Source organism: Cydia strobilella, chromosome 11, assembly GCF_947568885.1.
Source record: "Cydia strobilella chromosome 11, ilCydStro3.1, whole genome shotgun sequence".
NCBI classification, from domain to species: Eukaryota; Metazoa; Arthropoda; class Insecta; order Lepidoptera; family Tortricidae; genus Cydia; species Cydia strobilella.
Genome location: NC_086051.1, coordinates 2,961,617 through 2,989,448, shown reverse-complemented (window position 1 = coordinate 2,989,448; position 27,832 = coordinate 2,961,617). Strand labels below are relative to the sequence as shown.

The following is a 27,832-nucleotide window of genomic DNA, read 5'->3' as shown; positions in this document are numbered from 1 at the left end:
GTTGTTTCTTACAAAGAGGGAAGAATTTTAATACGAGATTATTTGAAAGCCATCCGACAAAGAGGTACTGTATTAAAAATAAAGAAATGAAATAGATGTTTGCAGTATACGACTAAAGAAGATTTTATTAAATATAGACATTATAGAGAAACCTGTTAGAATTATTACACCTTTGAAAATAATAAATAAAATTACACCCTCATGCATAATTATAGACGTTACGATAACAAATCATGCTATTAAATACCCTGGTCACATGTAGGTACATAATAATAATTCGAATTTCTTATATACTTACTGGCACCTCCATACAAGGAATCCACTGCAAGGATGCACGAAAAAATAAAGCATTAGTCAATAGATTATATAGTTGTTATCAAACATACAAACGGTGCAAAAACGGGGAAGGTGTGTAACGACCCTAAAATCGATAATAAAACTGTAATGGTGCATGAATAAATAACTGAAATAGGTCACGCACTAAGTCTACCGTCTACTTTAAATATAAATCAATGTGCAAATGAAATAAATAAAAGTATTGTAAGGAAACCACTCGAAACCGAACTTACATGAAGCGGCGGCGATAGTCGTACGTCGCGTTATTGAGGGCATGAAATACGATCAAAACAAATACCTTAAACTCAGCGCAAGAAAACAAAATATACATACTACCCATTTACTTAATCCCAATGCAAATAAATACGGAACCGAAAGCGATACTGACGAAATGAAACGAAACAAGCTAATGGATTACTGCGTACAAATCCGTATGTTCTAAAAATAAAAATTTCTTTGATATCGGTAATGATATGTCAATTTGAGAATATATTCGGAACTGTCCGTACAACAGGTTTGATTTTGGTAAATAATACCACATCTGTTAACTCAATTATCTGAAATAAAACACGGGTAATACTGGATAAAAACATTTTGACGTTTGTGGTAAATTGCGGTATTCCGGAGATTCGTACGTAAAATGAATAACAAACATTTCATTTAACATGAATTTTATAAATATGTTTGTAGTTAAATTTCTAGTATCTCGCTCGCAATATTCGCTAAATACTATTGATGTTGGTTTCTGTTGAAATATGTTTCTTCCATGTCTATCTAATAAACTAAGCAATGAAATGTAATATCTACTTCAAGAAAATTTTAAGCGCCTTCTAACCGTAGGTAATTTATATATTTGTAGAAAAATCTTGGGCATGTTTAAATTTCCTTTCCATTTAAGCAAAGAAATAATAATATAATTAATATTCACTAAATAAAGATGAATCGAGCTCCCATGAGTTGGCATGAACTGTTGGTTACAAGGACACTTGGTTACAGCTTTCTTTTTAAGTTTTCCATGTTTAAACTAGTTATGAGCGGGAACCTCCCACAAATACGAAGGCGTAAGCATGTTTTTATGCGAGTTTTGACTAATCTACGAATGCCTTCTCTGACAACTTTACACGTATTGTCAGAAAACATGAATCTATATACCCCACAACCAAACCAAACCATACGAAGCCACTGAGGGCCTAAATTTTCATCTAAAATGCATATCTACATATAATTTACTATAGGAACTTTCAGTATGAGTATAATAAAATTGTTTACCACCAGCGTCGTATGAAATAAAAACTTAGATTGTAAAATGTTTATTAATTATCTGCACGTACCGGTTTCCCCCGTAGTGATGGTTGCCGGCGCCGACGGCGGCCCTCGCCCGATGTTGTTAACGGCGATCACGAACATCTCGTACTCGGTGTACGGGGACAGGTTAGTCACGGAGTAGTACTGGGTTATGACGCCGGAGATCTCGCTGAATGCCTGTCAATATCAACAAAGGTGAGTCATACGATATATAAACTGAAATACACTATATATAAAGTGACCAAGGTGTCCAGTGCCCAGGTATCGAACCAGAGTTCTCTGTAGAAGCCTAGATAGCTCGGCCACCCGGGCCACAGCGGCATGGGTCCAATCCTTTCAAGTATACGCGATCTCTTAAGGGCTCACGGTGTCCTCTGGCTAAGTCATACGGTAAGATATGAGGAAAAATAATTGATGATGCTTCAGAAAGTTTCACCATTAGATAAATAAAAGAATCATTTTAGCGAACGGTTTTGTAATGTTACTTTGAAGCGATTAGTACTGTTCTGGACAATGAGTTTTCCCCCTAATTGTCAATTGTTTGACCTTACATACATACGTAGGTATGTACTCATTATCGTAGACATCATTTGAGAAGGCAACTCTCTCCGGTTCTGAGCTAGTCAGCGCGACTAAGCGAGGCGCACTTTGGTGGAGGCCCTTGAGAGAACGAGGTAAAATAACAAGTATCGCAACTAACCTGGTTGGCATTAAATAGTAGGATTAATAACAGGACATAACACACTAAACAAACACCTACATAATATGGGTAAAACTGACAGCCCCATGTGCAGAGCGTGCATGGAAGAAGAAGAAACAACAAAACATATTCTCCTAGACTGTAAACAGGTAGAAGTATATAGGAGCAAATACCTAGGGAATCCATGCACACTAAAGGAGGCAACTAGCAACCTGAAGACTTTGCTAGGCTTCGTGGAGGAGCTGGGGTAGTTAGAGTAGCGCTACCTCGTTTCACGCAAAATAGGCACATTGGATGTCGATTTGCGGAAAATGCCCAGCATAACTAACTAACCAACTAACTAACCTGGTTGGCATATTTCGGCTTGTACTGGATGACGTAGTACTGTGGTTCTTCTGGCCCGCTGTAAGACCAGGCGAGACGCACGTTGGTGGCGGTGATCTCCGAGGCACGTACCTCGGTGGGTGGACCCGGGAGCGCTGTGGAACATTACAAATTCTTAATACTCATTTCGTTCAATTAGGAAAAAAAGATATAGTTTTTATTTGAACAATGAATACTAAATTTTTCAATTAGAAATATAAAATTATTGTATGCTTAAATCGTTCATGTCTTTCTTGTAGACATCAGAAAATTAAGAGAATCAAATCCTATTTTCACACACAGCATTTCATTTTCTCTTACAGGCGTGGCAGGTTTATTCAGGACTCGAGTTTCATTTCAAATAAGAAATACGTAAGTATACTCGGGTCGTTAACTTTTATTGTATTGACCACAAAAATTAACTTTTTTTGAAATGTTTTTAACCCAGTAGGAAACTAGTCTACAAATGGACTTCAATCATTTAAACATAAATATAACTGTTTTATAAATTACTTTCAGCCGACAAACTCTTTGAAAGAAACTTTCCCTGAACTCTTTTAAGCCAATTTAGGGGCATTGTTTTATTTCGCCGCTTCGTAAACATGAATCTTTTGTCTCGGTTTCAAAGGACCAAGTAACTATTGAAGTGTATCGATGACAAAGGGACGACAATTCAATTTTTACTAATATAAATGTAATGTGAACCGTGGTTGGCTAACTGGATTTCCATTTGGAAAAATGTTCGACATAGTTCCTGGTATGGAAGGTAGAGTTAAGGAAATGAATCTTCATGTATCAAAAAGTGACCGTAAAAAACAGTAAATAGGCGGCGCCACCATACACTGAAGTACCTAAACCCTACACCTAGTATTTTATATAGATGTGCACCCGTGCGACCGTGAGGGACAGAACATACGCAATGCGACAAAATTAAAAACACCTTTTAACATTCCTGACAACATACCAGAAACAACCTACGTAATTAGGTCGGGTTATTTGCTGCCCCTATAGGGATTTCAACTCTACATTATTATACCTCTATGGTTCATGTCATAGAGTCTCCTATACATTACAATACTCTTTGGTCTCAGAGCCTACCTAGCGCCACCGGAGATATTAGGAACTATTATTTATAGTTGAAAGCGGTCACTTTTGCAACAATTCTGCCATGAGAGATTGGCATCCTTTCTATACCATTCATAGTTCCTGGTTTTCACTTGTCATGTTCGTAAAGTTGGACTAAGTCGTGCGTAGACGACATAAAGTTGCTTATGTTCTAGAGCATAAAGTAAAATCATCTATTACGACCCTTATTAACTTAGCAATAAAGTCCAAAATCTGCCACACAAACTGCCAGCCCTGCCGGCGCGCTCTCGACCGGTGTGCTCCGCGCCCCGCGCCCCCGACTGACCCGAGTACAATTTTCTTTAGTCATAAATAAATACGGTTTTGTATGTATATTTTTCTCCCAATCGAAGTGAAAAGGAGAGTGTATAACTTAGGCATAAATGTCCATTTTTATCCTCGACTACATTGTTGCCTCGGGTAAAAATGGATCGCTGTATGCCATGCCCTTGTTGTACAAAATGCACCCCAGGGTCCCATGGGTATGTAATCACCGATTACTTTTCCTAGACACGCTTCTTTTAAATGTTTATCACCTTATGTAATTCAACTATGTTCTTGCAATAAATTATTGATTGATTGATGAAATTGTTATTTTTGATACAAGTTTGGAAAGTAACCAGTTTTAAAAGAGTAGGTATCAATATTATAAAACGAGAATTTTACAACGACACGAGCTGAGAATTGGCTTTTCACAAGTATATTACACGATGTCTTGACATGTATCATTCAAAGAAATAAAAGATATTAAAAAACAACTAAGGTTACCTTACCTACTTTTTTTTTCTTACTTTCTCCTTATACACATGTTAAATCCTTCTACTTCTTACAAGTTGTATGATAAAAATCTAACTTTCAGACCGTCAGTAACTACAGACAAAGATAGATATAACTCCGTAATAGATGAATACAGTCTAAGGAGAAAACGTGCCTCGAAAATCAAGAAAATTTGATTCTCGTTCAGAGGGCGCTACGAGCTTTGGCCTACCGTCGTATAGATGGCGTTGACGGTTTCGTTTGTTATTTAACAATTTTAACGCATATCAGTGAAAGAACATGGGTCAAAATCATAAAAATAATTAATGCAAATAAAAAAAAACATTTATCCATATTTAAATACATTTTATCGTATTTTTATAAATCATCATTTTTAGTTTACAGTGAATTTACTGGGGTTACAAAATTTACTATGACAGTACCGAATTTAAATTCGATTATGACAGTACCGCTCTAGTATAAGTTACTCTATGGTACAGACAACGGGTTTCTCGAACGTTTTTTATCCGCCCACGTTACGCGTGCTTTCTACTCGGTACACCGCACACGCAACGTGTTCCCCGCGCCAGTGTAGTTTGTGCCTAGGGGCCACACACTTTTCTACTCACTTCCTGAAAAGTTGGTTTCTATATTGATAAGTACGTTCCAAGCTTAGATACATCAAAGACGATATAATAAGATAGTTTTTTTTTTGTAACCGCTGTAAATTCACTGCCATCTATCGACATACTTTAAAACTAAAAATGAAATTTTATAAAAATACGTTAAAATGTATTTAAATATGGATAAATGATTTTTTTATTTGCATTAATTATTTTTATATGATTTTGACCCATGTTCTTTCACTGATATGCGTTAAAATTATAAATAACAAACGAAACCGTCAACGCCCTCTATACGAGAGTAGGCCAAAACTAGTGGCGCCCTCTGATCGAGAATCAAATTTTCGTGATTTTCGAGGCACGTTTTTCCTTAGACTGTATCCATCTATTACGGAGTTATATCTATCTTTGGATACATGCATTGTAAACAATATTTAGCAAGCCGCAATCCGCAACGTATTTACCCTCTCCGCTCAAATCCATTACAAAAGGGTATTTCCAAGACCAACTCAATCAAATTACATTCATAATTTCTTCGAGTAACTGTTGAAAATTTATGGTAATAACTCCTCTGAGGTACAAAGAGGGATTTAAGGGAATCAAATTGATAAATTGCGCCAAGTCGTCGACATTGATTATGAATTAGTGTTATAATTCATTAATTGAAAGGGTTGCGAGTGTCAGACTGATTAATGATTAATTATTGTTCGGCGAGAATTAATTTAATTCGGATTTCACGGTTAGTTGACTGCTGGCTTCGGTATTTGTTTACAATTTGTTTGATTAGACGCGAACGCTACAGGCTACGATTGTATAACGCTTTACCGGCCTTCAATAGAGGAAGTCTGACTCGAGGAGTTTTTGAATTTTGCCGCCCGCCATTTGTAAATTGTTGTTTTTTTTTTGTGCCAGAGGTTATATTCGTAGTTTATATGACTGTTACATAATGCTTGATTATGCACAGTTACACACACTGCTTTATCTACACAGACATACCAATTATAATCTCTGTATAATGTGACGAGGAACCACATATGTTACGACTACCTTAGTGGCATTTGATCACACACTCAATAAATTCCTTTGTTTTTCAGAGATGATCGAAATTTGAATGTCATTATTAAATCGATATCGGAGTTATTATTACGCAATAAAAAAACACAGATAAGAAATTAGTTGTAAAAAACAGTTTATCTGTATGCCGTGGTTTTCGGTTTTTGAACGCATCATAGAGGGTTTTATGATATGTATGTAGATAAAAAAAAACATGGGCGCCTACGGCCCATCAGTCGGCTTAGGGTATTCTATCTCGCGTGAAATACGCGGTGCACTTGTGCTAGGCCTACAGAGTTATGTAGTGTAATTCCTAAAAAAAATACATGTTTCCAAACTTGCCTGTTTTCAATATAAAATAAAATTATTTTTTCATATGTTAGAACTGTTGATCGAAATTTAGTCTGAAAATCTATTTTGGTGACAAAATATCTATTATTATCAGGCATCGTAAATTGCGAGCGAAATCCATTGAAATGACGTACTTTGAGAACAACCCTAGTACTTCAATGGATTTCGCTCGCAGTTTACGATGCCTGATTATTATTCTACGCCTCCTTAATTGAAAATCTTTAATACATACTGTACTAAGCACAATACAATGTTAAATTGGATTGCCTAAGTTTGACGTCGCTCAATCACAGATCACTTACTAGAAAGAACAGAACATACAAATCAACTCGAATTTATCACATACTGGCGTTCCCGTACTCATTTAGTATTCGACTTTTGTATACATGCATGTAAATTACAAATGAGTCGCTTAACTTCAAACTCGGGTAAATCCATAGACATAGTATAGTAGTTATAGACATGAAACCGAGCGACCAGGGGTAAGAGAAAGACATATTCATGTATTGACAGGTTAATGTATGGCAGCATAATCCTTTTTCTCTTTCACTCTTATAAATTTCGGTATTTCGCCATCGCCTCCTATCTATGCTGCCATAACCCGACCATGAAAAAAAACCCGGTCGGTGATAAGGACAAAGCATGGCACTATTTTCTCTTTTCTCTTATAGGAATCTCAATAAGACTATCTTTCTCTATCAAAGTGTCAGGCCCTTGGGTAAATCCATCTGTCAGATTATGCGACTTTGGTTTTAAGAAAAGGTAATAGGGTCGATAGTTGCTGAGAAGGTCGAATGGACACAAATATTGACGGGCGAAAATAGGCTGTTGCAGTACAGCCGGGCTAGCACATGATTGGCGCGATAGTATCTTGCGGCGAGATAGCCTACCCGTCCCTCTTTAATTATTATAGTTAGAAAAAGACCGGTAGTCTATCTCGCCGCGAAATACTGTCGTGTCAGTCATGTGCATTATCCGTTGGTGATCTTTAAATAAATAAAATAAAACGAAGAAGCAAACATGTTTTATCATTCGGAGTCTGCGTTTATATGTCTATGCTCCACACTATATGGACATATTGTAATTGTTGTCTGTCTGGTATGTCGCTATACAATATTTTCCTTTAATTAACTACAATGCAATATTAACCTACGGCCCATCAGTCGGCTTAGGGTATTCTATCTCGCGTGAAATACGCGGTGCACTTGTGCTAGGCCTACAGAGTTATGTAGTGTAATTCCTAAAAAAAATACATGTTTCCAAACTTGCCTGTTTTCAATATAAAATAAAATTATTTTTTCATATGTTAGAACTGTTGATCGAAATTTAGTCTGAAAATCTATTTTGGTGACAAAATATCTATTATTATCAGGCATCGTAAATTGCGAGCGAAATCCATTGAAATGACGTACTTTGAGAACAACCCTAGTACTTCAATGGATTTCGCTCGCAGTTTACGATGCCTGATTATTATTCTACGCCTCCTTAATTGAAAATCTTTAATACATACTGTACTAAGCACAATACAATGTTAAATTGGATTGCCTAAGTTTGACGTCGCTCAATCACAGATCACTTACTAGAAAGAACAGAACATACAAATCAACTCGAATTTATCACATACTGGCGTTCCCGTACTCATTTAGTATTCGACTTTTGTATACATGCATGTAAATTACAAATGAGTCGCTTAACTTCAAACTCGGGTAAATCCATAGACATAGTATAGTAGTTATAGACATGAAACCGAGCGACCAGGGGTAAGAGAAAGACATATTCATGTATTGACAGGTTAATGTATGGCAGCATAATCCTTTTTCTCTTTCACTCTTATAAATTTCGGTATTTCGCCATCGCCTCCTATCTATGCTGCCATAACCCGACCATGAAAAAAAACCCGGTCGGTGATAAGGACAAAGCATGGCACTATTTTCTCTTTTCTCTTATAGGAATCTCAATAAGACTATCTTTCTCTATCAAAGTGTCAGGCCCTTGGGTAAATCCATCTGTCAGATTATGCGACTTTGGTTTTAAGAAAAGGTAATAGGGTCGATAGTTGCTGAGAAGGTCGAATGGACACAAATATTGACGGGCGAAAATAGGCTGTTGCAGTACAGCCGGGCTAGCACATGATTGGCGCGATAGTATCTTGCGGCGAGATAGCCTACCCGTCCCTCTTTAATTATTATAGTTAGAAAAAGACCGGTAGTCTATCTCGCCGCGAAATACTGTCGTGTCAGTCATGTGCATTATCCGTTGGTGATCTTTAAATAAATAAAATAAAACGAAGAAGCAAACATGTTTTATCATTCGGAGTCTGCGTTTATATGTCTATGCTCCACACTATATGGACATATTGTAATTGTTGTCTGTCTGGTATGTCGCTATACAATGTTTTCCTTTAATTAACTACAATGCAATATTAACGGCACAGTTCGTAATGTACATTTAGAATTGTCTCAAGCAAGTTAAATAGTAGGTACGAATACTCTCATTTTAGGCTTCCTCTCCACTGATGCGGAGATGAGAGGAGACGTGCGGAAATCAACTAATAGCATTCGGTAAAAAACGGCATTCGCTTTTACGTGACGAGTAGAAAAATAAATACTTGTTAAAACTCAAAAATATGCACTATTTAATAAACTAACAATCTATTATTTAGTTGAGTCACAATAAGATAAAAGTCAGTTAGACGTTTCTGTACTGATTGTCAAGTATCTATATCAGTTAACTCTCTTCCTCTTAGTCGGCGTCTTCATTGCTGATGGTCGTGTCTAGTTTGAAGTTTCCTGCACGATTTTCTCTTCCAAGTTTTCCTGTCCTCGGCGGTCTTAATAGCTTTAGGCACAGAATAAATAATAGTATTATCATACAGAACGGCCACGCACCGCCCCGCCCCGACTCCAATTACCTCGCCCCGCGACAGCAGATTGACGGCCGTTTGCCGGCAGCTCAGTACTATTTTTAAGCAACTTACACAATGACGCATGCCGCGTATACAGACGTGCCGTTCACACATAGAAACGGGAGTGATTTTTGATGTATAGCGTGTCCGCCCTGTGCTTCAGGTATTGACAAGTCGGTGATGGTTTTTATTAAGTCTGACCACCGGGTAGGCGATCGACCGTGTCTTACTACCACCATCTACATTACTACCATCAGCTTTTCTAAGCTATCCCGGGTCTCAGAATCAGAATCAGAATGCTTTATTTGTAAAACATAGGTATACATGGGTCTTAGATGTAGGTATACATTGAGCAATGTTTTGCCGGTTGGCATACAAATGTCAAAGAACGAGAATCTAATTAATATTGAAATGCGCAAAATGTTATCTTATAAAATAAATAAATTACAATTAAAATTAGCATTAAATTACATTTAAAATTAAAATACAATTTTATTCATATACAGTTCTACGAGCTCTACGAGCGACGTGTCCGAAATACATGAGGATTCTCTTGAAGCAGATAGTGGACAGCCTTCTGGTTATTCCGAGCTCCTTGAGTATGGACACGTTGATCCGACGTGCGGTCCAGGGAATTTGCAGCACACGTCTCCAACACCACATCTCATATGCGTTAATTTTCGCTCTTTCTTTCTGCCTTATTATCCAGGAATCGGCGCCATAGAAGAAGATTGAGAAAACTAACGCACGCACCAGTCTGACTTTAGTTATACGGGATATGTTGCGGTCTTTCCATGGCCTGTCCTGAGTTCCTGAGTCATGGATGTTTTCTTCTATGAATTTAAGTATTTGTATAAGTATTATTTATATATATCGTTGTCAACACAAGCGGCCGCAGCAAGCTTACCGTGGGACTTAGTCAAATTGTGTAAGAATGTTCCCTATAATATTTATTTATTTATTTATAGCCGATTTGGACATTTCGATTCTTCTAATGATTTCCTTTTCGCTCCTACCCTCGTTGTTAAGTAGAGAACCTAGGTAAACAAAATGATCGACCAATTCTAGGTCTCTTGAGTTCATTGGAGCGAGTTAGCGTACTTGGTCTGTTTACTAATATCACCTTGGACTCAGTTAACTAAAGAGGTTGACAAATTATTAATTATTACGAAAATACTGATTGGAATCATACTCTATGTAGTGTGACGTCATTTTTCCGTCAACGTCCGTTTCGTCCATAACGAATCCGTATCAAATTCATAACCTGTAATTACAATCAGAATACGCCTCCTGTTCTAAGTCCAAGGGAGTTTCTATTTAAAATCGTAAAGCAGAACAAAACAAAATCGTAACCGTTAATAGAGTTAGACCAAGATAACTGTGCAACAATTTTGACAGCACATACTGTGCAAGTGTTATTTTTACGTCATAATTTCATAGAACTTTGACGTTTAAAATAATGTTTACAAAATCCGGGCTATCGAAATCGCTGCAAACTTATCTTGGTCTAACTCTAACAACGAAACATTGAACAAAAGTAAATTGAAGAAAAACAAACTCAACGTAAATAAGGTTGTGTAAAGCACTTTTCAAACTAATTTAAATATGTTTCGATGTTAAATCTAAGTTTTTAATTAGGGTCTGTGAAGCGTACATTTCTATGCGAAATAAAGAACACAGTTACTAATTAGATTTTTTGAATTTACTAGTATAACTTAGCCGCAAATAATGTAATTTGAATCTGAATTACTTTTCAAACTTTTGGACTTTATCGTGTCAAAAATACCTTAAAGTAAATTCTTAATTGAAAGAGATTTCGGCAAAATCTAGCATTTCTTTTTCTTAATTTTGAGTTAACAAGGACAATAAACAAATAATTTCATTTGTGTCTGTAACGTCGTTTTGCATTGCAAAAAAGGTCAATTCGAATTTCGCATTTGCTCGTGTGTCTCGCTCGCGTCAATGCATATACGAACAAGTATGTGCGAAATGCACGCTCGAACTGACATCATCTAGATATCAATATGTACGTTTAAATTGGCCTCAATGTACTAGACAGTACTGAACCAGACTATTTTGAACTTAACGTGGTCTACACAGTAATGTCGGCTGTACACAACTCCTCGAGAGCCTCTCGCCGAGTCTCGGCACCGCTCCGATCCAATCGGAGAAGAGCGAGACGCGACAAGGAAGAGCGAGACGAGGGAGCAGCATGTACACACTCGTTCTCGGCCTGTCTCGGGGTCTCTCAACGAGTGTGTACAGCCCACATTACATATCCATAACAATGGCTGTACCTACTAACAGTGCACATTGGCTTCGGATACCAATTGTACTTTCGGCCTCGCATGTGAAAACGAATTTCCTCATATCAAGTCTGCGGTAGCATGTTCAATTGTTCATTAAAAACACTTACATTGCACTTTGATTTTAGCCATCTTTTCGTTGACTCACGTGTAGAAAACGTACTCCCTCATATTATTTTACAAGATTGAAGTAAAGTCTGCGGTTTCATGGTCACTAAAAATACTTACACACTACCTACTACTTAAATACTATGCACTTTACTTCAGCGGTCTTCTCGATAACTCCGAGGACGCTGGCGGACTCGCACGTGTAGTTGGCGGACTCCTTGATGTTTTCCAGCTTCAGGTTGTTGAGGCCGACATATTTTCAAGATCGGAGTAAAGTCCCCGTACGGCCCCGGTGGAATGTTCACTAAAAATACTTACACTGCACTTTGACTTCAGCGGTCTTCTCGATGACCCCCAGGACGCTGGCGGCCTCGCAAGTGTAGTTGGCGGACTCCCTGATGTTCTCCAGCTTCAGGTTGTTGAGGCCGAGTGGCGGGTTGTCTTCGGGTGTCAACCATTTCGTTAGACCTGTCAATGTAATTTAAAATACAGTTATGACACACAATTATTTTTCGTCTTTCAAAATTAATTTAATATAGGTATGTTTTTATTTTACTCGTAAGGAGATGGGTCATTAAAAGATACGATCTATCTTTTTTGTTGGTTGTCATTTTTGTTTCCTTTTTTGTCATATATTATGAACCACGATGAATCTGGGCAACCCTAGAAAGCAGGGCAAAACGAAAACAGATTGGATGGATTCAATGTAGACGTTGTTTAATCAACACGACGAAATAATGTTGCAGAAACAAGGAGTTTTGGCAGCACTAGCAAATAAGAGAGTAGTTCATGGGAATAATAATTTCTTTAAACATAGATATACAGAGACGTTCCCGTTTCTTGTTGTCTTCTTCTTCTCTAGCCTATCTGAGTGTCCCACTGCTGGGCAAAGGCCTCTCCCCTTGATTTACACGACTCCCGATTTGGTGTTTCCTCCGGCCAGTTGATCAGGAAGCTGTGTGTTGGCTTGTTGTAGCATTTTTTTTCACTCACCTTTTCTCCATTTGACGGTGGGCATGGGAGAGCCGAAGGCCACACACTTGAGCGTGACGTTGCCCCCGAGCATGACTTCGGTGCGCGGCGGCGGCGGGATTGAGAACTGTGGCGCTACTCTTCTTACTGTTGACAAAACAATATACGAATGAGTTTTTATTATAGATCACATATATTATGAGTTTTTATCGTACTTTATAAACAGCCATATCCTTTACGAAGACGATTTTAACGAGTGATTCCGCTGTTTCATGGCCATTTTTGACTTAATATGGTTCCATTTTCAGTCTCAATCGTCAGACTAGCTATAGCTTGATGGAACCATAATATTGTCAAATTAGTTAGGTACGCAAAATTTCAGCTCAATGGGAAACAGAAGGCCGGTTTAACTTCTTAAGATTTGATTTTATAGACCGATAACGAGATATATGTGTAACTAAATAATAGCTTGTAACCAGAAGATTGTAGATTGATGAAAAAATAGCAAATGTTTTTATGATTTATACACAAGATCATTTCATGTTCCGATGAACACAGTTTTATTTGTTATCTTTCAAGTAACATTATTGGGTACAATAAAAAAATAAATACTATCCTTAAAAAATACCTAAGAAAAAATACTTAAAAAAATACAAATACATACATCATATATCTATGGCAAAGAAAAATATTATTTAAGTCATTTGATCCCTTCTTACGAGACAGAAGACAGATATATTAAAGAAAGGGACTGATCCCTTTCAAAATGTGATAATAAGAATCTGAAATACATTTTTACTAACAGGTATATTTAATAATCTCTTACACGAGTTTCTTTGTTACCAACAGAAACCTCTCGAGTCGAATGATCCCAGCCTATATAACCTATAACTATAACCTTGCCTTCAATTCTTTTTTAGTTCGGCTTAATTAAAAAAAAATTGAAGTAATTTGCTTTCACCGTGAGTTTTTAACTTAACTGTTACATTACAAAATAAATTAAAGTAAAGCGGGAGGCGTTGACAATTTTTTTATAGAGTTTATTTGCTGCCTTTCCTCAACCCACCAACGGAGCGGCAGCTGACGTTCAGGGTTCATCATACATAGCCGTTAACCGCTATACGAGTTTTCGCCCGGAAGGCGATGATTGACGAAATTTGCGCCTGGCTCGCGGTCTAATACATTTTCTATGCAAGAAACTAATGAGTAAGTAAGTAAATATTCTTTATTGGACCAAAATTACAATGAAAATTTGAAATGAGCATTGCATACTATTTCCTATGGGCTTCATAGTTTAAAAAACAGACTACAGGCATTTTTTCCGAAACTCCACAAATCTCATTATGTTAAACGCATTGTTAATGAGATAGGCGGGCAGCGGCCATTTTGTAGACGTCAAAGTAGCGGTAAGACAAAGGTGGAAAAACATTTACTCGACTTCCCATTATGTTAATTAAGTAGCCTGCTCTTAGTTATGGTGCCGTGGTGAGCCCGAAGGGCAGTCGTAAGTATTCGTAGTGGCCACGCTTGTAACGTTTTTCGGTAAAGCGGTCTTGTCCGCAGGTCGTGCCATTAACTCAAGACACAGATCACTCTCATTTTAGATGCTTATTAGTAAAGATAAAGATTATTTGTTTATTGTTTATTAAGAAACAAACGGTTGTGTACATTTACAGTTAAGCAGAAATACATGATAATATTTTTAAACCTACAGTTTCCTTAATTAAAGATACGATAGCTTACATTTATAAATACTTAACCAAAAAATCTGAGCTATTGCTAAATTTTTATTTATCCGGGTATAGTCGAGGTCGCAATAATTACATTGTTTATATAAGTATTTTATTAATTTTATGCCTTCACTGCACCCATATATATATATATATTATAAAGATAGAAAAAAGACATTTATTCGTGTCGATCATTAAACATATTAAATATATTAATAACGGGTAACGGGTCATTAATAACGGGGATAAAAGTATATATTTAATATGTCTGTGTCTCACGGAAGTTTTGTTATTAAAATCATTAAACATGTACGAACATGTACAGCGACCGGTAAAAACATAAAAATAAAACAGAAAATTAAGTGTGCACTACGAAAATGTGTGTGTGTAAAGACTGTTAAGCCTACTTACTAGAGTGACCTCTAGTAAGTAGGCTTGTTGACACACAATATATTGCCGCTCCTATTTTATTTTCACGACCTTTACCTATGTAAGTTAATTATATCAACCAAAATGAGTTTTAGGAGTAAAGATGGGATGTTGTGGTATACGTAAGATGCAATTGTACCTATTTGATAAGTTTTTTCAAATGACTCATAATGCGTATGCTGTAATAAAATTAAACAGCCGTGGAAATCCGAGATGTTAATCTGGAAAAATAAAGCCAGCTAATTAGCGACCGGCAATACGGGTTTCGCCGTGGTCGCGGCGCGGGAGACCTTCTTGTTTACCTCACTCACCGATGGGCCACCGCCATAGAGAGCAAGGGAGAGGCACTGGCTGTTAGCCTGGATATCGCAAAGGCCTTCGATAGGGTTTGGCATAAGGCACTTCTTTCCAAACTTCCCTCGTACGGGCTTCCTAAGGGGTTGTGCACATGGGTCTCCAGCTTTCTATCTGGGCGTAGCATTTCAGTCGTCACTGACGGAATATGCTCGGATTATAAGCCTATAAACGCTGGAGTACCCCAAGGATCTGTACTATCGCCTACCCTGTTCCTTCTGCATATCAATGATATGTTATTAACTAACAATATTCATTGCTATGCAGACGACAGCACTGGCGATAGCTGTTATACAGGTCGTGCAAACGCCCCCCCTGAGCAGGTGTCGGAGTGCAGGATGCGACTTGTGTCTGAGATCGAGACGTCCCTTGAACAGGCCTCCGAATGGGGTAGACGTAACCTCGTCCAGTTCAACCCCAGTAAGACACAAGTCTGCGCGTTCTCCGCCAAAAAAACCCCATTTGTCACGGCGCCAAAGTTTCAGGGCATTCCCCTTACCACCGCTAAAAGTATCGGGATACTTGGTGTCGACATTACGAACGAAGTCCAGTTTCGTAGTCATCTGGAACAAAAAGCCAAACTGGCCTCCAAAAAGCTTGGGGTGCTTAACAGAGCCAAACAGTACTTCACACCGGGTCACCGACTTTTGTTATATAAAGCGCAGGTTCGACCCCATATGGAGTACTGTTCTCATCTCTGGTCTGGCGCTCCACAATACCAGCTCCTTCCCCTTGACTCCATCCAACGTCGGGCAGTTCGTATTGTCGGCAATTCCGAACTTACTGACGGCTTAGAACCTCTTAGTCTTCGGAGAGACGTTGGCTCTCTTTGCATGTTCTACCGTCTGTACAATGGGGAATGTTCCGAAGAACTTTTTGATCTGGTGCCATCGTCTCGTTTCTATCACCGCACCTCCCGCCAAAGGAGCAAAGCTCATCCTCACTTCTTAGACACATGGCACACCATGAATAAGCGGGCATCCCGCTCGTTTCTTCCTAGAACGTGCAGAATGTGGAATGAGTTGCCTCCTGAGGTATTTCCTTTGTGCTACGACATGGGATTCTTCAAGAAGCGGGTATTTAGGGTTCTCAAGGGTCGGCAATGCTTAAGTGGCTCCTGTGATGTTGCTTACGTCCATGGGCGACGATGACTGCTTCCCATCAGGCGGCTCGTCTGCTCGTTTGCTGAACATCACATAAAAAAAAAAAAAAAAAAAAAAAAAAAAATAAACAAAAATAAGAAGTTAATCAACTATGCATTATATGACATCCGCTTAGTATGACGTGTTTGTCACTTCCCTTCGATGTCATTATAAACGGATTCTACTGTATATGATGATGAATACGGAGTCTACTTAAAGTAGTCTATGCCTCAAGGTAAAGTATGTGTCTTGTTTAGCCGCCGGAAGGTGGAAGCTATATTGGCAATGGTGCTCTAAGTTACGTGCGTTTGTTTACTCGTGAATTTACAACATAAATAGCACAGCTTTTTATATTTAAGTACTTTAAGCGTATTGTGGTTAATTTTACTATGTGGTTTTTGGTGCTGCGGCTATTGTGGGTTCGTGGCGTATTGACTGACGAAATAGAGCATAATTATATGCGAATTGTAATTGGGTAGTTTTTAGTAAAAATAATACTGTTGTTGTTTCAAGATGAAATGGCGGAAAATTGGAAAAATTGGAAAAGTTGATTACATTTATTTATGTTTTTGGCGATTTTTTTCGGGGCTTTCAAAATCTTATATTTAAAATCTTTATTATGGGTATATCACATATAGTTAGCTAATAATAGTTAATATATCCTATATATCCTCCGCCGATATACCGACCGATATTTCGTAAGACCTAGGAAATAAGTATTTTTATGTTTTTATGTAATAGGTAGTTTACTAATGTAGTTTTATAAGTGTCTTGTAACTAACAATTTATGGATCTAAGCTATCTGAAAATATTTTTTTATTTTTAATTTTTTAATTTTTAATAGTGTTAATTTCTGATGGTAGTATGATTTTTCATATATCTTTTACCAATACACACAATTACATACGTTACGTATATTTACATAATTATTATTTACCCTCTGTAACTCGTAACACTGATTTAGCAGTGAATATCGATATTTTTATTTTATTTATTACTTTTGCAAGAATCAGTAAACAATTATGTGACACATATAATAATTTCGGGCAAAAAGATAAAATCATGCATTTAATGTTGCACCGTAAAGGGGCCCACAGTGCGCCGGACGATATTGGCCTGTCAGTAGTTCGGAACTGTCAAATTTTTGTTCTAAATGACAGGCCGATATCGTCCGGCGGACTGATACTCAGCGGGCCCCTTAAGCGACGGATACTGGATGATTTTGAGGTCGTGATCCCGAATGTTAAAAATGTGTTAAGATGGTCATAATAAACAAAGTTCCCAATGGGACTAACCACAAAATCGTGATAACAAATCTAATGTATTCCCTTGAGGGCCCGAAGTAGACGAAATGTATAACCCAGGAGGATATTTTTTTCACGATTTTCATATCGGCCCCACGGGAAACCTTGTTCAGTATGATCATCTCAATACATTTTTGATATTGGAGATCATGACCCCGAAATAACCCAGTATGATGTCAATTTAAGTAAATGTTGTATTGATATGTGAAAGAGCCCTTGAGCCAAATAATTCAAACTACTTCTTGTACTTATAAGTATAGCTGGTCAAGCAAATCTTGTCAGTAGAAAAAGGCGGCAAATTTAAAAAATGCAGGCGCGAAAGGATATCGTCCCATAGAAAAATTGAATTTTGCGCCTTTTTACTACTGACAAGATTTGCTTGACCAACTATATTTTATCACTACTAGTTGTGGCGTTTTTTGACATTTGTTGTAAGAAAGAAACAAAATATAATAGAGGTCAGCTGAGATAAAAAAAAAATTAACGACGAAAAGCAGCATTTCTTTAGACTACATTTTTAACATAGTTTTTTCTTAATAAAAACAGCAAATCTAAAATGTAATAAATGATTTTAAGAACATTAAATGTTTCTTTCTTACAAGCGGTGAAAATTTCTAAAGTAAATCGCAAGAATTCCTAATGGCTAAAAATACTTAGGGTAATTTACATCAATGGGTGACATTCTACGCAACGTAAGATGAAACTCGGACAAAGTAATTGGTTCTCAGATCAAAATAGCTACAGGCGCTGCAGCGAAGGAATTTCCAATTTAAGACAAAGATAAGGGTTTTTGTGAATTAAGAGGACCCCATGCCCCAATGACCTTCGATTTGAATGTTTTTTGTAGCTTATTATATTAACAGCAACGGCTTTAAGCAATATAGTATCCCATATTTACTTCAAAGTTCATTGTCTTCGAGATATTTGGCACCAAAATTAAACAATTTTAGGCCAAAACTTAGGCTGACTTCTTCGCCATTCTGAGAGCCAGGTCAGCTGCCTTCCGGGGGAGACTGCTAGCCTCTAACAATGAAATTCTGTCACTGGTAGTTAAAGACTACAGTGACGAATTTAACAAACATTGGCGAAAACTGCACCGGTCTGTGAACGGCCATCTTTAGTGCATAAGTTGCAATGTAAATGTTTTATTTCATTGTTTTAGATTGTAAGTTTTAGTATTTTGTACTGTATTTTTTTGTTTATTTGTACACCTTTATATTAAGATTGTAAAAATTGGGTTTCTTGCCTGCCAAATAAAGAATTAATTTATTTATTAAAAAACTGGTTTTCTGGCCATAACTTTTGCGTTAATTAGTTTAAAATTAAAACCTCTCACCAGTTTGTAGAGACGTCAAAGACGAACCCAAATATGTAGATTTCGTATATGTAAGATCTTTCACAGCAAACGAGATACGAAAACAGTGTTTTTTAGACAATGTTTAAAAAAATCATAAAAAAATAAGTATTCTATTCTATTCTATTAATTATTTCAAAATCCGGTAGACGAAAATGGAGATAAAAGATTGAAGAACCGATAGCCGTTTGTCTTATAATCCTATCTGTAGTGCAAAAGTAGGAGATACGATTCAAAACTTATCAAAAATCGAGGAAAACCGCCGGTAGCCCCTTAAATGTGATAATTTGTATCAGCGTAGGTATTAAAAAGTCTATTTTTATTCATGCGAATACTAGTAAGTCCTACATAGTTGGGGTAGTTAAATATCTGATGCAATTCTCTGGCATGCATTTTGACACTTAACTATTTACATTTGTACTAAGGTCTGTTAAGAAGCGAGTACCTATTAAAGAACCCCTGTACAAGGGATGTATGAATGTGGACTGCTTGTTCGACGGGGTAGTCCCCGTCAATCAACGCGGCGGTCAATGAGAAGGATAATCCTGTTTGAAATAAGTTTTTCCACACTCACAAGTCCAACAAACCTATTCACCGTCGATGAGGCATCAACCGGAGACAAGCAAACGCAATCGACTTTAGTCTATTACGTGACCATTTCTATACGAACCATACCTACAAACACAGAACGGGTCGAGAATTCTTTTTTTCTAAATCCTACCAAATTTAGAGCCGACCTTTACCTCGCGATCCCCGTCAATTCGAGCCGTTAAAAAAAAAGTACGTACGTTTCAAACACTTAAACTTCCGTCCTTTTGGCAAAGCACGGTGTGGGGTCATTGGGGAGTTTTTAAAACCGTTATTGGCGCCGTACCGTTGTCACTGTCAGAGAGACAGTCGCGTTCCTGCCTAAATTCCCATGCCTTACTGCTGTTGAATCAAGCCAGTCTATCAATACCTCTAGTTACGTAAGAACAACGAAGAATTGCAGATTCTACTATACTGGTTGAAGTCAGGTGATCAGAATGAGTGACTTTTTCACCTACACTCGTTTTTACGGGCACGTTACGCCGCAAAAGAACATGTACTTATACAGTACAGCGGGCAGTCCTGGGGGTATTAATAGGAAATTTGGTTAGTAATTGTTGCAGATTCAAATGTGGCATTAAGAGGCCGTAGTCGATTTTGGAGCAAAAATGTAAAATTGATAGATTTAGTCGTTGAAATTATACACGTTTTGTTACGTAATATCTAAATAACAAATATTGGTTTCTATTAGCACGTCTTCTCATCTTGCCTTTTAATAATGAGGTCGCGAGCGTGCGTCACCGGTAATATATGAAAAGAAGGGGCAGTTTTTAAAAATTCATCAAAAATTGATGGTGGTAAATTATACAAATTCATGTATAAGAATAGTTTCAGCAAATGTTGTAGATTGTTTAACTATCAAAATTACGTTGAAATTAAGTCGTTTTCAGAGAAATTGTCACTTGTTTTGAAGTAATTTCTGGAGAAAATTGATTTCGTCTAACTTTCATTTACACTACTTCAAAGTCATAATAATAAAAATGTAGTCTGATAAACGTCAAGTACAGGATATGTGTAATACAAAATTACCATGTTTAGCCGTCCAAACTTTACGAAATTTACAAATAAGAGCGACAAAATCAGTATTTTACGCGCGTTTACCTAAACGTCCATCAGAAAAGCAAACATTACTAATTTAGTGAGTCTGTTTTCAACAAATTGATCTGATAAAAGGTAAGATAAGAAGACGTGCTAATAGAAACCAGTACTTGTTATTTCAATTAGGTAACAAAAGGTGTACAATTTTACCGACGAAATCTATCAATTTTACATTTTTGCGACTAAAATCGACACCGGCCTCTTAGTCCCTAGCAAGGTCTGTTCTCTATACAAACATAGTTACGCTCTCATTTTAAAACGACTATCTAGATTTGCTCTGAAACTTTGTACTTACAATAGGATAAGGTATATATATATATATATATCTAGTCCTGTAATTAGTTTATGTGCCTTCAGATACCATAGTAATAAAGTGAATTTAAGTTTTTCATACAAAACTTGATTTTGCTCTATTTCGTTTGTTTTATAAACTGGAGATAAAAACTAATTACAGGGCTAGATACTCGTATAATACCTCATGTCACTGTATGTGCAAAGTTTCATTATAAGGCAACACGAAGTTTTAAAATGAAAACGAAACTCCGTTTGTATGGGAAGGTGAAATTCGGCCGAGCTTGCTGGGGACTTAATATTTGGAAAAGGCATATGCCCTAAATGAAGTTCAGTATATAGTTTTCCAACAACGTAACACTTACAATTTTTTTTTTTAATATGTCATCTAATATAATTAAATAGGTACGTAATTTGAGAAAAATATTGGATTATTATTTTTATTCTGATTTGTATTTATATTCTGAATCTGGAGCATTCTTTGATAAAAAACGTGTTCTAATCTTTTGTTAGTTTTGCGACGTTTTTCACATTGACTTTGATCACCCACAACTGACTCAAAACTCTCATACAATTATAAAGGTGAAGGATCTTATAATGAAGGTGTAGGAGACATTATTTCTTTTAAAAAATTAACCAAAAAAACATCAGATATTCTCGAATCGCCATAGACATAGTATATACAAGTAGTTATAGACGCGCCACCGAGCGACCGGGGGTAAGAGAAAGAATATTCATATAAAATTTGGGCAGCATAAGATTTTTTTTCTCTTTCACTCTTATAAACTTCGGTATTTCGCCATCGCCTCCTACCTATGATGCCACCCGGTCGGTGATAAGGACAAAGCATGGCACTATTTTCTCTTTCCTCTTATAGGAATCGCAATAAGACTATCTTTCTCTATCAAAGAGTGTCAGGCCCAAGAATCTCGCCTACTGTCCCTGACCCATCCTGAGGTTTTTATTTCCCATTCCGCCCGCTAGCCGGACTTTCCCAATTTGTGACAGTTATCGTTTCTGATATGACGCCACCATTGGTTTTGATCTACCCTTTGTCTCGCAGTTAGCTCTTTGAAATTAAATATGATTTTATTTGTACGAATGATCTTCTTCTTCTTCCTGCCCTTATCCCACGTTAGAGCGTTTTCAGATTGTCCGATCCGATTTTGGATGTCGGAAGGAAGTAAAATGTAAGAGATATGTGGTATTTTCTATAAAAAGAGACCTTATTGTCGATGGCGCTTACGCCATTATTAATGATGCTCCGATATAAATACAATGCCGCGCGACGCTGTGCGGCGTAAGCGCCATCGACAATAAGGTCCTTTTTTTATAGAAAATGCCCCATATGTGTTCTCTGTATTTATTTATGCATTTAATAAATCATTATTACTAAAAAACTGTGAATGACAAGCCAATTCGAACGTACACTGACATCAGAATGATGTCATTTGTGGCTTTTCATCAGAGAAGGGTCCTTATGCTTCATGTGCAATAAAGACCTTTCTAACAGAATTTCTGTTGGAATTTCATTTCATGTTTTGGTGCTAGCGAGACGGACATAACTAAATGACGTCATTTAGATATCACTGATGTTAGTGTATTGAATTGGCCAGTGTTACGGCGGTTCCCTGAGCCAGAAGGCGAAAAATCTCCTTATATGATCCTGTTTTTCTAAGAGGCGTTGATATTCTTGGACGTGGAAAAAATATATGTAGTTCTTGACTATATTATCTTTAATATCATATCTTCCGATACACGAATTATGTCACTTCGCTCGATACAATTAATTCCCAAAGTAACCTCTAACTCGGACTTTTAATCCAACTTTACTCGGTTATTTATTATGTGATACTATAAACAAAAAAGAAGAAAAAACAATGTTAACTTAAATAATAATTTCATAGCTTTCGAATTTCGATATTGTAGGGTAACGTTTTTAAAATAAATAAAAATTGACAAAATTCGATCAAAATTGACACTTGGCGCGCATGATCTTTCCCTTTCTTTCTTGCGAAATGTGACAGAGACAGCGGCAAACCGATAGAACGGCCTTAACATCGCAACTAACTAAATTAAATAATCAACAAAATCCAATCTCCTATAACAATTTTCTCCAAACCGAATTAGATTCTCATTTTTTTCCATGACGCGTCTGTTCTTTTCCCGATTGGCGCTCTAATCAATCAATCTATAAATACTCGTAATTTGAAAACAATTACAAATGAAATTACTTCCAGTCGTAGCGTGCTACGCGGTGCTACGGCGCGTAGCTACTTCTACGGCGTAGGTTGTGATGATTGAAATCTCGGCAAAACATACACCTGCGAGCAAAGAATTTGTCGGTGCTGCACATAATCCACATGGGTTTCATACAGTTTTTTTGATTTAATCAAATATTTATCATCTACATCTTCTTTAAAAACTACGGATGTAATCAAAAACTTGATATATTGTCTTCGGCCAACCTAACCTTAACACATAGTGCCAGCGCGAGCTACGCGATACGAACGTAGTCGATAACACGGGAAAAACCGTATGTAGCGAAAAGCGCCTACGAACAGAGAACTCGCCTAACGGTTCGCTGGCATGTGTTAAGTTTTTCTGTTGGACCAAAAACGTTCACTCATTATCATTAAACACTGTTTGTAACGGACATTTTGACGTCGTTCAAATAATGACGGATGTCAACGCCATGTTTAACTGTAATCAATTCGTTAAATCGAACATGGGTTAAATTTTGTCAGTGATGTTGCAAAATCAGCATCACGAGTTTGCAACACAACGTAAATACGAGAGATCGAAAAGTTATTGTTATTTTCAGCTTTAAAACAGAAAACCCACAGCGATGCGCAATTTCATCGTGTCAGCACTTCGGGATATGTTACGAGCACATTTAAAAATATATGTTTTGATATGTTTTGATTGACTCGAGTCGCAGAACGCAGTGCATCTCGCGCGCAAAAATAAATGCGAGCGATCGCATCGTTTCAATATCAAATCCATAAAAGATTTTAAATCCTTAATACCCATAGACATAGTATATACCTATGCAGTTATAGACGCGCCACCGAGCGAACGGGGGTAAGAGAAAGAATATTCATATAAAATTTGGGCAGCATAGGATTTTTTCTCTTTCACTAATAAATTACGGTATTTCGCCATCGCCTCCTACCTATGATGCCACCCGGTCGGTGATAAGGACAAAGCATGGCACTATTTTCTCTTTCCTCTTATAGGAATCGCAATAAGACTATCTTTCTCTATCAAAGAGTGTCAAGCCCTTGTTAATACCGTTCATCATCATTCGCTTGCCCTTATCCCATTCATTTGGGGTCGGCGCAGCATGTCTTTTTCTTCCATACCTCTCTCTCGCCCGTCATCTCATCACTCACTCGCATTCGTTTCATATCATCTCTCACACAGTCCATCCACCTTTTCCTCGGTTTTAATCTCCCGATACTTCCCTCCACATTCATTCGTAATACCTTTCTCGTCACATGCCTTTCATCCCTCCGCATTACATGTCCGTACCACGCTAGGCGATTCGCTCTTACTTTTTCTACTATAGGTGCAACTTTCAGGCTTCCTCTTATATACTCATTCCTTATCCTATCCATTCTTGTCACACCACACATCCATCTTAACATTCTCATTTCCGCTACATGCAATCTCTTTTCATCCGTCACCTTTAGGGCCCAACACTCTGACCCATACACGACGACAGGTCTTATGATGGTTTTATATATCTTACCCTTCAATCGAAGAGACATTTGAGCATCGCAAATGGTTCCCGTGACCTGTCGCCATTTCATCCATCCTGTGCTAATCCGGTTTTTCACGTCACGGTCAATATCGCCATCGCACTGTACGAGCGAACCGAGGTACTTGTTAATACCGTTTACCGAAATATATTTAAACTGTGTCGTTTAACGCTATGCCATAATTACTGGTTGTAAACGGTGCATTATTTAGTAGCATACGTTGATATAAAATCGTGCAGCCCCTTTATCCACATCGATTCCCATAGGAAAATAGACATATTGAGGACGATTTTAACGACTTTAATAAGCTGTGTTGTTAAGCAGGATCATATAAACATTATTTTAACATGTGTAATTATAGCGATAATCGACTTTAAATCAAGTGTGTTTGTTTTGAGTTGCACGGGAGTTTTATTGTTAATGAAGTTTCAAATAATTGTTTCTTTTTCTTAATTTTCTATAGATTGCCATAAAACAAATAAGTACTATCCAACAAATCCCAGACTACGTATTTAAAAGAAACCCAATTGTAATTGCAGCCAGTATTCCTAAGAAAGTATGTATGTTGTAATTAGCAGGAGCATATAAACATTATTTTAACATGTGTAATTATAGCGATAATCGACTTTTAATCAAGTGAGCGTGTTTGTTTTGAGTTGCACGGGACTTTTATTGTTAATGAAGTTTCAAATAATTGTTTCTTTTTCTTCATTTTCTATAGATTGTCATAAAACAAATAGGTACTTAAATCCAACAAAACCCAGACTACGTATTTAAAAGAAACCCAATTGTAATTGCAGCCAGTATTCCTAAGAAAGTATGTATGTTGTAATTAGCAGGAGCATATAAACATTATTTTAACATGTGTAATTATAGCGATAATCGACTTAAATCAAGTGTGTGTGTTTGTTTTGAGTTGTACGGGAGTTTTATTGTTAATGAAGTTTCAAATAATTGTTTCTTTTTCTTCATTTTCTATAGATTGTCATAAAACAAATACTTAAATCCAACAAAACCCAGACTACGTATTTAAAAGAAACCCAATTGTAATTGCAGCCAGTATTCTTAAGAAAGTATGTATAACTATACGTATACCTATACAACGTAAGATGACAGCGAAAAGAAAAGTAAAAAAAATGTCCGCTGAAACCGTTTGAAGAGACATAATCGCGTCCTATCCAAGTCGACAACTAATTCAATAAGACTCCGGCAAGTTTCCTAACTTCGTTACTCGCTCTAAATTGTAAGATGTAAAATGTATAAAATATAGGTTATGTACCAAAAATTGTTTTGCCGTAGTGTATTACAGGTTAAGGGTGGATACAGACGAATCGGTTGGAGCAGATGATGTTTTATACTTTAAACCATGGAGAAAAAAAATAAAAATGGATAAAGGAGCCAAATCTCTATGTATGAAAAGTGTCCATCAAAAAACAGTAATTAGGCGGCGCCACCATACACCGAAATACTACCAAAAACAATCTACGTAATTTGTTCGGGTTATTTGTTGCCTTATATGGTTCATGTTATACTCATGTCCCAGAGCCTAACTAGCGCCACCGGAGAGATTAGGAACTATTATTTAAAGCTGAAAGCGGTCACTTTTGCAACAATTCTGCCATAAGAGATTGGCATCCTTTCTATGCCATCCATACTTTAAACGTGATGTTTGACGTTATTCGCCATGTTGGTAGACATTCGATCTTAAAAATCTGATATTGATGTGTTATTTATTTTATTACCAAATCTTATTATAGAGCATCCCACTTCACCAATATAAAATGCACAATGCACGGGCGAGTTATGTCAACATGAAATCAAACTGACCTGTTCATCATTTTTCTCCACGTCGCGCTAGCCGAGAATAGTTATTTGTGCAACAAGAGAGGAAAGTTGGTTTTTATTGCGAGTGTTTATTTTGAGTCCCGAGAAAGCGAAAGATTCTAAGGTAGAATCTTGAGCGTAGCGAGGGACTCAAAAACACGAGATGTAAAATAACTTTGCTCTCGTGTTGCACACATAATTTTTCACCTCAGTAGTGAGAACATATTAAAGATTAAAATGTATTTCGAATTACACAGAATAAACAGAAAAAAAAGTATTATAATATGTACGATACGATACGAGACGACCGGACCGGACCGGACCGGACCGTACCGGACCGGACCGGACCGTACCGTACCGTACCGTACCGTAGTATGAAGTTCATGGCCTTCACTAAATTAAAAAGCTACATTGTTTCACTTCCTGGAGTGAGGAAAGTCGCACTTTCCTCACTCCAGGGAGTGACAAAAGTAGGCTTGTTTGAGCTGCTGAGGTGAAAAAACTATTTTTAATTTACTTTTGGAAGCAAAAAAATACCAAGTTTAATATCGCCGCTATACTTACTCAACCTCGTATCTGCAACACTCATTTGATGACAAAAACACCCGTATTCCGAATGAAAGAAAACCGACATTTCCATCAAATGATTGTTGCAGATATGAGGTTGAGTAAGTATAGCGATGATATGTAAACGCTACACAAAAATGTTTTGGATGATTTAACAGTGATAGTGATGATTCTAAACTGAATAAACTACATAAGTATAAAAAATATTGTGTATGCATTTTACGTAACATAGTGCAGCGCTTCTAAGTTAGAACTGATTGTAAGTATTCAGTCACACGGTATCTAAATGTGGCGCGTTTAGACGCGAAACACTTTAGTGCGCGACGTTATCAGCATGCAAGCGGGAAAATAGTTGCGGGGTAAATAATATCCTAAATTTCAAATGAGTTGAAGTATGTAGTTAAGACGAAAGTGGAGGACCCGTGCGAGTTCGCCTTTTCATACAAACATAGTCCTCATTTTCCTCTCTGGATATTAACATTAT

The 27,832-nt window shown here is 37.1% G+C and overlaps 1 protein-coding gene and 1 long non-coding RNA gene across 3 annotated transcripts in view; both read right to left on the bottom strand.

The window, feature by feature from the left end:
* LOC134745350 (tyrosine-protein phosphatase Lar) overlaps window positions 1–27,832 on the bottom strand; it is a 631,884-nt gene that overhangs the window by 24,788 nt on the left and 579,264 nt on the right. For both annotated transcript variants that reach the window (XM_063679373.1, XM_063679374.1), the window contains 5 exons: window positions 12,925–13,050; window positions 12,250–12,399; window positions 2,687–2,820; window positions 1,668–1,818; window positions 299–322 (listed from right to left, as the gene is read on the bottom strand). In XM_063679373.1, the coding sequence (XP_063535443.1) occupies window positions 299–322; window positions 1,668–1,818; window positions 2,687–2,820; window positions 12,250–12,399; window positions 12,925–13,050 (585 nt within the window). The remainder of the gene's footprint in view (window positions 1–298; window positions 323–1,667; window positions 1,819–2,686; window positions 2,821–12,249; window positions 12,400–12,924; window positions 13,051–27,832) is intronic.
* On the bottom strand, window positions 9,222–10,740 carry LOC134745414 (uncharacterized). Its single transcript, XR_010128171.1, has 2 exons — window positions 10,648–10,740; window positions 9,222–9,330 (listed from the first exon to the last, which is right to left on the bottom strand). It is a non-coding gene; the product is annotated as an uncharacterized LOC134745414 (long non-coding RNA).